This window comes from Panthera pardus, unplaced genomic scaffold, assembly GCF_024362965.1.
Source record: "Panthera pardus isolate Hobbes unplaced genomic scaffold, ASM2436296v1 HiC_scaffold_16, whole genome shotgun sequence".
In the NCBI taxonomy this organism is placed as follows: domain Eukaryota; kingdom Metazoa; phylum Chordata; class Mammalia; order Carnivora; family Felidae; genus Panthera; species Panthera pardus.
In genome coordinates this window covers 139,311,370-139,323,663 of record NW_026526721.1, presented here as the reverse complement: position 1 = coordinate 139,323,663, position 12,294 = coordinate 139,311,370, and the positions used below count along the sequence as shown (strand labels likewise).

At 43.5% G+C, this 12,294-nt stretch overlaps 1 protein-coding gene across 1 annotated transcript in view; it reads right to left on the bottom strand.

The window, feature by feature from the left end:
* NR1D2 (nuclear receptor subfamily 1 group D member 2) overlaps positions 1-11,775 on the bottom strand; it is a 29,630-nt gene extending 17,855 nt beyond the window's left edge. The window contains exons 1-4 of the mRNA XM_019422936.2: positions 11,520-11,775; positions 3,349-3,615; positions 2,157-2,245; positions 138-282 (exon numbers count right to left, since the gene is read on the bottom strand). Coding sequence (XP_019278481.2) covers positions 138-282; positions 2,157-2,245; positions 3,349-3,615; positions 11,520-11,535 — 517 coding nt within the window. The 5' untranslated portion in view covers positions 11,536-11,775. The remainder of the gene's footprint in view (positions 1-137; positions 283-2,156; positions 2,246-3,348; positions 3,616-11,519) is intronic.
* Between the last annotated feature and the right edge of the window lie 519 nt (positions 11,776-12,294).

The following is a 12,294-nucleotide window of genomic DNA, read 5'->3' as shown; positions in this document are numbered from 1 at the left end:
GTGTTTTTCTAAAATCTGCTTCACTCTAAGCACAAGAAGGCCACTGGTAACTGGCCTACAGGTCTGGTTTATGCTGAGGAGTAAAAAGCCTAGCTCCATATGTTTTAAGAAGAGCACTCATTAAAGTGGGAACATACCATCTCTCGACATTCCAACAGACAGACACTTCTTGAAGCGACACTGCTGACATCTGTTTCTATTCATTCTCATTATAGAACAGTTTTCATTCTTCAGGCACTTCTTGTACTGGATGTTTTGCTGAATGCTTCTCCGAAAGAAACCCTAGGAACAAAGGAGATGTATTCATTCATTTAAAAACATCCAGATGGGCTCCTTGTACGCACACCCCCTCACAACTAACAAGTATTTCACTAGCTACCTGGGAAATAATTTGCGCTTAGAACAGAGGGGTATAGAACACTGACACACAGAATTTAACTGGATTCTTACTGGTATTAGTAAGCACCTATGCCTACTAGCCCAATAAAACTCTTCTGCTCCTTCCCTTTGGAGAATCTTGGAGGTTGCCAAGCACCTCTTTACTACACTTTATGCTGTTACCAGCCCCTGCCACAAACCACATTTTCCAGCCCAAACTTTAATTACATACAAATCCCAAAACTCTTAAAACATGAATGACTGATTTTTAAAGAGTTGACAGAGAAACGTGTTCCACAGGTGTAATTCCCTCACTAGAACCAAGGATTACTTAGTAGAGCTGGGTCTTTCCTGGATCATTACCTGATGACACCAGCAAAGTCTACTTACAAGTGCCAGATATTTCTGGCAACTTGTTAGCAATAGGTAAGTGTGACACCACACCACCCACAGAGCAACTAATGATCCAAGGAAAGACCGTTCCCAGCTATATGGCTACAAATAACTATCTTTACTACACAAACAGTTTAAGCACATGCTCTGTGATAGGTCTTCCAAGATCTCCAGCTTTGTGTTCCAGGAAGAACAGAAAAGTCAAGAACACAATTACCAAGATTTTAAATTGCAGTTTCCTTGAGTATCATAATTAACCACACATTTCATGAATCTGTTAGTAATTTTGAAATACAACATTTTTACACTTTATTACTTCAATATTATACTTGGATACCAGAATATCTGAACTAGACAAATCTCTAAAAGGGTGTGGAACAATTATGTGTATTTATCAAAGATACACAGACTCATTTGCTTGTACGTTTTGTTTCTCTAGCCGTAAAGTGAGAACAATGACTGCTCTACAATTATTTCACATTGTTATAAAAATTTTAAAAAGAGTAAAACAGTATTTACAGAATGTTTAAAGCAGTGGAAAAATGCTACTTCTATATAAAATACTGACTAGTCTTGTGAAATGACCCAGCCATTAAGGGCTACCAAACTCACAATTCATTCAGAGCCACGCTAGAAAATATATCTTCTTCCATCACGTATATTCATTATCTTGCTCACCCATCATATCTTGCCAAATTGGATTCTTGCTTCTGGCAAGAGCAAATGTCTTGGTCATATTAATTTTTGATACTCAGGAGAAAGAACTGGGCCAGATTTTCAAAAAAGAGGGAAAGATTCCCTGGATATAAGTAGGAGGTACAAACTATCTCACTTGGAATTAGCAGACACTCTAACCAAGAAATATTCACTTGAACTTAAAAATGAGGTTTCCCAAGTAATCAATTTATATTCAAGATTCTTTTAGTCATTTGGCATTACTTCTCAAGATACCACATTTTTACAAGTATTGTAGGAGTTATTCTCAATTGCTAATATCGGACCTATCAGAATGTCATCATATTTGAGGAGACCTATTCAAAGCTTGGTTTAAACTCAGTTCCAACAAGCAGTGCCTTGTCTGTTTTGCTCCCTATTTCCCCACCACCTGGAACAGTGCCTGATGCATTAGAGAATACACAATTTGTGTACTCGGTTTCATAACCTAACTAAGTGAAAGAGCAAATTTATTTGGATCAAAATCCTAAAGAAAAAAGAAATACTTTTACTGCTGAATATATTTTTCAAAACAAGTTATGTTCATATACTACCTAAAATGCTTAAAACTGTAAGAGTAGCTGCTGACTTCTCTCATCATCCCAGGTTATCAACTGTGGAAACTGACAAGCCTAACTCCAATTTCTTTATTCCCAGAATCAGTAGCTTACCTTACAGCCTTCACAAGCATGAACTCCATAGTGGAATCCTGATGCCACATCCCCACAGACTTTACACAGTAGAACCATGCCACTAAATTCTAAGACACAAACAGATATAAAAGTATAAAGCTGGAAGAAAAACTTCAACCGTTTGCTTTCTTTCCAACTGATTCCAGTTTATTTTATTCAATTTGTAAGTACTTTAAAAAGATGCAAAATCTACTTTTATAATGCAAAAATATCTTTACACTAAATTACCAAAAGAAATCTTAGTGTTCTTTTAAATCACAGTTTATGGGGGGCACCTAGCTCAGTCGGTTAAGCATCCCACTCTTGGTTTCAGCTCAGGTCATGATCTCACAGTTCATGAGATGGAGCCCCGTGTCAGCTTCTGCCTCTGATAGTGTGGAGCCTGCTTAGGATTCTCTCTCCTCTCCTCTCTGCCCCCCCCCCCACTCGCTCTATCTCAAAATAAATAAATAAAATTTAAATAAAACACAATTTATGGGACTGCCAGAAATATCTGAGAGCTAGTTTTTTCCTTTCCTGATGATTTTAAGCATACACTGAAATTTTGTTAAGGGTAGAGTTACTTTTACACCATATATGCAACCAGAACTAAAAACAATTCTCCTCAGTAAGAATTAAAAAGTCATACAAAAAGTCAATTAGCAGAAGGTGCGAACAGATGTCTCCACAGGCTGCTGTACAATACTAAGTTCGATTCACCTTACAGGCACCATTCCTCCCCTGTATCAGCCAGTCTTACCTCCACACTCACTCAGGGGTCCAAATTCCACCACTCATTTGGTTATCCCAATGCTGCTTTGTTTTCTAATTCCAAATGTTCCTAGCTCCAACTTCATGAAAGCAAACCCCTTCCTACAACAAGTTAAGTACTCTGTTCTAGAAACCGGATTCAGTACCAAGAGTCCAGAAGAAAGGCAACTGTGAAAATGTGGTAAAAGGAGCTACCCTTGAGGAAACACAGGCAGAGTGCATAACCACGTACCTTGTTCTGTGTCAAGAACGAATTATGACAGCCCTAGGCCGTAACGTTTAAAATCATCACTGATTTCTTCTCTAACTACTAAACTATGATTACCCAAAAGAGGGTGAAATTACACTCAAATGAAAAACTGATCAAATAAGCCCCACCTGCAATGAATGGCACCAACCCTTGAAAACTAAAGTAACTTACTTGTCACTCCACTGTGACTCTTTGTCATCCCCGGTGCACTCGACTTGGTTGTTTTCATAGAACAATCTATTCGATCATTCTTCAGGATGCCTTCAATACTGGAGAGATCACCATTTTTGGGATTTCCGTTGTTATCAGAATTAGAGCTATTCGGAGAAGATGGGACAGAAGAGGAGGAGGACTGGAAACTGTTCTCAGAACCCTCACTGTGACAAGAGGCAGGGCTAGAGGCTGAGCTGGAAGAACTGATATAGGCAATCACACCTCCTAGAAAAAGACAGGAGAATTCAGATTAATTAGATACACAATATGTTTTCTCCTTTTTGAAATCTGAACAGTAAAATCACTAACCTTAGAAACAGGTTGCTGACTAAATGTCAGCTGACCCAAAAAGGAGAAAGTAACTTATTTCCTTATTACCTATTATTAATTCTTCCTGCTTCCACAAAGTTCAAAGAACGTATCACTTCCACGGATTCAAAAAATGAAAAGGCTCTCACTGGCTTAGTTATTCTGAACACAGAAAGATCTGAACCTAAAGCTTTTCATTTTCCAGTTTTTTTTCTAAAAGGAATGAAAAACCTTCCTGAGTGACTACACAGGTTAGAGTGAACAATCTGTTTCATCCATGAAGAAATCTATTTCTGGTCCTCTCTTTGCCTCCTTCATTATACCTTTGTGTGACACAACCCTAGAAACGATGACTTCAGCATTTGCCTCCCCCAGCACTTGGCTAAAACATAGGTTAACCAAAAACAGATGTAATACTTGGAACTCCAGATAATTTATGTCAAAATGGGAAACTTTTCATCCTTTTGCTACCAGAATCTTTGTTTTGATGCTGAAGACTTCTACCACTAGCCACTGATCACCAGTTCCACGCTGTCCCTTCTCCACCTGTTTCTGCCACTAGATTTGCAGACACACTTACCTGTAAACAGCTCTTAAGGAATCCAGACTCGCCACTTGTTCTTCTGACTCGCTACTTACAATAAATGTTAAAGAGGCTGAAAGAATGCATGCTATAAGAGAATAACATTAAGGCTGATGCTAATTCTCTCTCCACAGAGCTACTCTCAAAATACCATTCACAACTTCACCAATATAACCTCCACAACCCCTGTGAAAACTGGCCTTGCCCGCTTAGAGACTGTAAACCTCCCACGTTAAGAAATAAGATTTAAAATTCTTTTTAGGGTATAATTTCAAACATCTTCCTTCAAAGATGCAAAGTGCTGCAAGAGTAATCTCATAGCCAAATATATTATTTTTCCAAGTCACAGGCCAAACAACTAATTCTTATCTCTTCTGCCAAGATCTGTGGTTTCTTTTCCTCTTTCCTCTATCATCAACAAACATTTGTGGGCTTTTTCATTATGATATAAAGGTAAAATTATCTCTTCTATCACTGTCTTGAACTCTTAAACAAACCTACTGTTTACCTGTTTCCATCTCTTTCTCACCTAGACCATAAGCACCTAGGTGCAGGTACACAGTGTCTCTTAATTCTCTATACATGCTTTACAGGTAATAAGCCTGCCATAGATATTTTTAAGACCTACTTCTCTGCCTTTCTGAAGCCCACATTTAATAACATGGACAGATCCCAAACAGCATAAAGCATTACTAGGAAGTCATAAGCAAAACAAGGCATTTCTGACAACAATCTAACTATACAGAGTAATAAGTGGAGAGTTCTACACATTACCTAAGTAACAACTGCAATTTAAGTACTCACTCTGAAATAAAAACCTTCTGAGATGTGATTCCCCCATCTTTTTATTTTTAGATAACAGCCACACTTTATAAGTCAAAACACACACACACACACACACACACACACACACACACACACACACACAATATGCTGAGGCCAAACCAATTCCAAAGACAAAGACATTTCCATTTACAGAAAATTTAAAAATGGGCAGAGGAATATTGAGTCACTTTTAGTCTGTCGTGTTGAAATAAGGTACCAGACGTGTAGTTAAGTACCAATTAAACATATCCAGAATGGGAAGCTCCTGAGAAGTAAAGCAAAACCATTACTCTTAGGGATTTTGGTCACAACCCAAAAGAGAAGTTAAAATGGTACCTACTATGCCAGGAAAAACAGAAGAGTTTACTATACACAAATGCAACTAAATGTACTTGAATTTTAAAGACAAAAATATAAATAATGTGGAGAATTCCATCCACTTTTCCATTCACTAAGCACATGCCTGCCATGAGTCTTGAAGTTGGAGGAGTGACTGTTCTTTCTAGACTAACCCACCTCCCAGATGTTCTCTTGGCATGTGCTTATCTTTCCAGAGTGAAACCAGAGCTTTATGATTACTATTAGAGCTGCAATGTGTTCCCCACCTATAAACCAGTCATTCTCAAAGTGTGATCCCTGGATGAAGGGCTTCAGCATCACCTACAAATCTGTTAGAAATCCAAGTTCTCATGTCCCACTCCAGATCTACTCGATCAGAAACTTTAATCACCCTCTTGGTGATACTGATACACAATAAAGCTGTTACACAGTAAAACTGGGACTGTCACAAGCCAATGTCTTTACCTGTGCTCAGTGGAAGAAAATACAACCAAGGGTAATCTTAGTAAGAGAAATTTCATCTACTGCTAATTTTGAAAGCTCCTAAGAAACCAAATATAAAGGAGGAAAGCTTCCTAACTCTGAGTTTATTCTCATAAACTCAAATGTAAAATATGTATCATCAGAACAACCTGGTGCTTTTTCAAAATACATGTTTCCAAGGCCCTGCAGAAACTAGAGAAGACCCCTCAGGAATGAGCATTTTTAATTTTTAACAAGTTCCCTAGGTAATTTGTTTCAATGTTGAAGTTTAGGAATAGCTACGATCACTGAATTAAAGCACAAATTGGTTCATAGTTTTTAAAGTTGATGTTTTCATTGACATAACTGCCTAAATACCCTTAATACATTGTGAATCCAGAGAGAAACAATTTTAACTTGGAAAGCTAGCAAACGTCATATTACTGGGTAAAACCATGTTTTCATAAAACTTTAGAAGTTCATATCCGAAATTCCAAGTGTTAGCAAACTGCTACTTTTTTCACGTGTGTACACCCAGAATTGAATCCAAAGGAAAATATTAGTCTTCAATAAATTCCCAGAGGAAGGTCTCAAAGCTATTTGTCTTATTTAAAGTACTACCACTTTAGGTGGTAAATTCACTTCCTTACATCTAAAGATGATGCAAGATGAGAAACTAATAGTTTTCCTTAAAGTAAGACTTTCTTGGGGCCAGCATTTGAGAGAGCCTTGTATGTTCACAAGGTCTTCTGATTACCTCACCTTAGAAATAAATTTGCAGAAATCAGAGCTATCCCTAATGGCTGGGCAATGGAAGGTATTAAAGCACTGACTGGGAAGGTATTGTTATTAACTACACAAAATGCACCTTCCTTTCAAAACCTCCAAAATCAAACCTAAGAAAAATTACTGAGCTAGTATCGATCCAGTTAATATCCAATTCCTATCTTTTTTTTAATTTTTTTTAACGTTTATTTATTTTTGAGACAGAGAGAGGCAGAGCATGAACAGGGGAGGGGCAGAGAGAGAGGGAGACACAGAATCTGAAACAGGCTCCAGGCTCTGAGCTGTCAGCACAGAGCCCGACGCGGGGCTCGAACTCACGGACTGTGAGATCATGACCTGAGCCGAAGTCGGACACTTAACTGACCGAGCCACCCAGGCGCCCTTATCCAATTCCTATCTTTAGGGAGTTTAACAATCATTTACAACAAGCATTTGTGCCAGGCACCATGGTATCAAAGATGACCCATCTAGAAGCAGCTACATTCTCCTAGCAAGACCTTCGACACTGATTTAGCTGTCTTAGCATCTACTCTTGCTACCAGACACCAACCTACTGTCCAGATGGTTAGTAACCCAAATGGGTTACATTTTAATTTCCAAGAGAGTAATACTAATCTAATACTTCCTCAGCCTAATGAAGGGAAGTGAAAACTACAAGTCACAAAGTACCTACCAAATGCCAAGAATAAAATGACACAATTTCATGTCACATTTCAACCTCACAAGAATTAACTTCCATTATCCCATTTTTCACATGAGGAACTTAGAACTCAGAAAGGTGTAATATAAATACAGCTGCTAAGTGGCAGAGCCAGGAGTAGAGACCCAGGCCAGAATACAGACTATCATTTCTTACTGTGAAGACCTGGGCAAGCAAGTCACTTTCGTTGTCTCTAAATCTGAGTTACCTTCTATATAAATGGGCATATCTGCCAGCTTTATTACAAGATTAAAATGAAGTGTAGTGTTCATACAAGGTGATTATTAAAGTGGTTTTTACACATAAGGTTTTTGATGATAATGCAAGAAAGGTAAAATCCCCGAACCAGCAAGTCCCAACACTTCCAGAAACAGGCAGAATGTACTTCTTAGATGCCTCAAGCTAAAATTAGCTGAGACAGTCTTCTCTATTTTTAGCTGGGGGAAAAAAAAAAAAAAAAATCCCTGGAGCTGAGCCAGGTTCCCAGGCAAGGGCTTACCCAGTGGTCAACTTCAGACAAGCTAGAAGTCAATATCTAATTTTATACTGCTGGGAAGCACTTACTGTTGGCCATATATTGGGGTTTTCTTACCCCAATTCTAGGCTTGCCCATCACCAAAACCCTCCCACTCCCACAGCCCACCATCCTGGAAAGTATGCTTGAGTTCAACTCCTGACTGTGCCTTGTGACTTAGAATGAAACCATCAAGAAGTTTTAGTTTTCTCATTTTAAAAGTAGGTTACTAACAATTTCTACTCACAGGATGGTAAAATAGATCTAATTGAAGCACTAAACTTCCCATTGTGTCCTGAGTGTCAGGGCTCCAGAGAACAGCATGGTCCCTTCCCTAAAAAGCCCTGTAGACCAACTGAAGAAAGAGCTGTGTTAACCATTCATTCCAGTGCAATGTGAGAGCACTGTTTCATATAAATAACTGTGAACCACTGAGGATCACACAAGAGTACCACAGAAGGCAAAGATCAAGACGGGCAAACAAAGCTAGGGGACAATAAGTAGGGTCTTGAATTTTCCACCAGCGATGACCCTCTACCATTACAAACCAAGTGGATCCATCTCCTTCACCCCCAAGAGGACAGGACCACCAAGTTGTGCATATACCATCAAATGCTATGTGGACTTAAACCTAATAAGGCATAAAGTAGCTTGTGCTCCCCAAGTGGACTTTCTGGATTCAAAATCTGGCTCCATCACTTGCCTGGATAAGTTAATTAACTACAATCGACCTAGCCCTTCATCTTCAAATGGTGACAACAGTACCTTCATAAAATTAACACGAGGTGTCAAAGTAGTAACATATGTAAAGGACTTGGCACATAGTATGTACTTGACATTTACTGGTGATTATGATTTTACCATCATACTGAAGAGTTCAATCAGAAGTGTTCAAAGAAAACTAACCCTCCCTATCCTTTCTTCTTTCCTTTAATTCTGAATGTGGTATATGGACCCAGTGGTTTCCCTGTAGGTTATTTCTACACTACCTTCAGAATCCCTTAACTCCGTTGACTAGTCAAGCAACCTCCTACTTCCGAGTCTTCCCATGATCTTGATTTTTCTCTCTCCAAGTGACTTCTTTCCCCTTACCTCTCTCTGACATTTTCTTTCCAACTTAGGAGAAATACAGATTTGTAAAAACAGGAATGAACCATGTGGGAATGTTTTCTTAATTCTTAAAATGTGAGCTACAGCCAAGGTTATGAAGTTTGTGCAGTGAGTTATTTAAACCTGGTATACTCACTCAGGATCTGTGACAAAAACGTATGGAGTCAATTTCTGCCACTTCACTATTTCCCATCTACATTAGTCACAGATAAGACAGAGACACAATATGTTATGAATTATAGGACAGTTAGATGAAATGGTCACTAGTTGAACGTGTATTGTACTGATACGATCATGTCAAAAAGGGATGGGTCAAAGGTGTGCCACACAGCACTCGATTTGGCTCAGCCCTGGTCAACATTTACAACCTGAAGGAAGTTAAAGGGAAAACTTATCAATTCTCCCTCTCACAGATATATGGCAGAAATTGTTAGTATACTGGATAATACCTTGAGAAAGGGTGAACATGAAGCCAAAAGGAACAAGAGAAAATAAGGTCACTGCAAATTCCTCAACTTCAGGTCAATTATCTGCACAACGGAGGAAACCTAGCTTCAAAACAGTTCGCGTGAAAAGGTTCTAGTTTACTGCAAGGTTACTGTGAGTCAGCAAAGCGAATAAGCCACAAAAGCTCAGCCTGCCAGAGAATTCATTTGCAGCAGAATCCAAAACTCGGAACTTGGTAACGTTCCAACCGTTTCCGCAGGAGGCTATTCACTACTGGGTGCTACAGCCCAAAGGGCAACAAGGATGATGATCAAAACAACACAGAGCAAGGACCAAGTAATGAGAACTGAAAATGGAGGGAGTGGGGTGGTATGTTGACTGGGGTGGTTGGTATGTTCAACAGTCACCCAAAGGAAGTTTTATTATTTGTAGCTCTGAAAGGCAAGATTCAAATCAGTGATACTGTTCCAGGAAGGTTCAAACCAGACAAAAACTTTCTAGTCACCTGAGCGAGCCCACCTTATGAGGCTGCAAAGCTGGAAAAATTCATTCAGGCTAAAGGCTGGCTTAAAATAAATTCAATCTGGTAGTTTCTAAATTCTTATCAAGCAAACGCTGAATTCCATTGAGTTACCCAATTTTTTAAAAAATATCCTCAAAAGGTAAGCAGACTCAGAGGTAATTAAAACACAGAAAACACTTTATTTCTACTGTTGGTGGAAAACTCAAAACACGTTGGTCTTCGAGGCATGGGTTTTAGCGCACATAATAACTTAAAAAATATAAACTGGCTTCTTCTGTAACCTCACCGGCTTCAGGCGTGAGGGTCATCATTGAGGGCAGACACAAGGCCAGAAGGGAATACGGTATTGTTCTCTGGCATTGTAACAGGAAATGTAACCAAAATACTGATAAAGCCAAATTCTGTTTCTCAGGTTCAACAAAGGTCGGCAACCAATGGGTTTAAAAAAATTAACTGAAATAAACAATGACCAGCCTTTCATAAAGTCTGGGACTCACTTAGGATCACCTGAGTCATCCTGACCCTACGTGATCTGAATGATAAGCTATGGGTGTGATCTATAGGCTCCCAGCCCTAGGGGATCTTCGAGACATTTTTATGACTTAGGGTGTGTAAGACAGGTCACGTCCTAGAGCAAACCATTTTTCTTGGAAATAGTGAAGCAGCAGCACAAGGGCGAGTGCCGTTCCAAGCGCACGGCGTTGCTCGACATCGAAGCACCTCGGAGCTCCTTTAAGGCGTCTCGCGTTGGGAAGCACGAAGCCTTCCCCGAGGAACCTTTCTCGGCCAACGGTGCGCCCTGACCCCGCACTTCGTCCTTAGCATCCGCAAGGTCTGCTGCGGGTGCGTCTGCCCGGCCCCGGCTCCGCGCGTCGGGGTCACCTCCCCGACGCGAAAGCGGCAGCGGGGGCACTGCGGCGTCAGCGCCCGCCTCGGGACCGCCCGGGCGCGAGGTTCACCGCACGCGCACGCGCGGCCTCCTCCGCAGTGTGCAACCCCGCGGGGGAGGAGGGAATCGCGGCCACGTCACAGCCCGGAGGGTTCCAAGGGGGCGGGGCCTCCCGGAAGGCTGCGGCACTCCCCGCCGGCGCGCGCGCGCACCCGCCCCCACGTGTCCCTGCGGCCCCGGGGAATGTGGGTCACCGAGCCGAGCGGCCTCACGTGTCCCCGCCCGCCGCCGCCGCCTCAGCGCCCATTATGTAATGCCGCGTCACGCGCCCGCCCAGCCAACCGGCGCCCGCGCGCCGCCGAACGTAAACACAGCGCGCACGTGGCTCGCGCGGCCGGGCCATGTGAGGGGGGGGCCGGGCCGGCGCCGCCGGGCCGCGCTGCGGCGTTGCAGGGAGCTAGGAGGGCGGCCGTGGAGCGGCCCCGGGGGCGACGCGGGAACCGGGCGCGAGCCAGTACGCACCGCGCAGCAGCCCACCCTACCAGCCCTGGGGCCGCCCCCTGCCGCCGTCCTCCGAAGTGCCCCAGCGGGCTCCGATCGCCCCTTCCGCCGTGCCCCCAACCTCCGCAGTCCTGCTCTTACCCGCATTCACCTCCATGGTGCCCTCCGGGAGGGGACAGAAGCTGCCCGCTTCCCGCAGAGGTGGCAGCGCCGCCTCCGCCTCAGCGCCGCGCCGCCCCGGGCTGGAGGCAGCGGTGGTCGCGGAGCCCCCTCATGGGCAGGGCGGTCGGGACGCCCGGAACCCGGGCCCCGCGGCCGGAGAGCGGGCTGCAGTGAGAAAGGGCGGCGGCGGCCGGCGAGCGGCGCTCCTCGCGGAGTCCCTGACAACAAAAGCGGCGGCGCGGCGGCTTCCTGCAGCCAGCGCACCGCGGCGGCGAGGGCGGCTGACGGGGAGGGCAGCTGCGACCATGTGACCCGCGCACACACCCCCTCCCTCCGCCCGCCCCTCTGCCGGCCGCAGCGGCGACTCCGCCCCCTCGCTGCAGCCTGCTCTCGCCTTCCCTCGTTTCTCGCTTCTTTCCTTCGTCCCCCTACCCCCCCTTCCCCATTTCCCTCCCCAGATCCTTTCTCTTCTTTCCCCTCTTCCCTCTCCTCCAGGCTGACCTTCCCGCCACGGATTGGGAGCACCCCCCCGTTACGTCCCCCTCCTAACCCCCCACATGACACTTCGGGTCACCTCCCGATTGCTACCAAGGGCCGCCCCGAGGCGCGGAACAGACCGGCCTTTCCGGACCCGGGGCCTCACCTCCCTACGGGTCCTGCTCTCTCACCCGACAGCCCGTTAAACGCTGGAGTCTTTGAGGGTAGATCCCATTTTTCTTCACTCTGCACCCCCTGGGTTATTTCTTCCAATCGC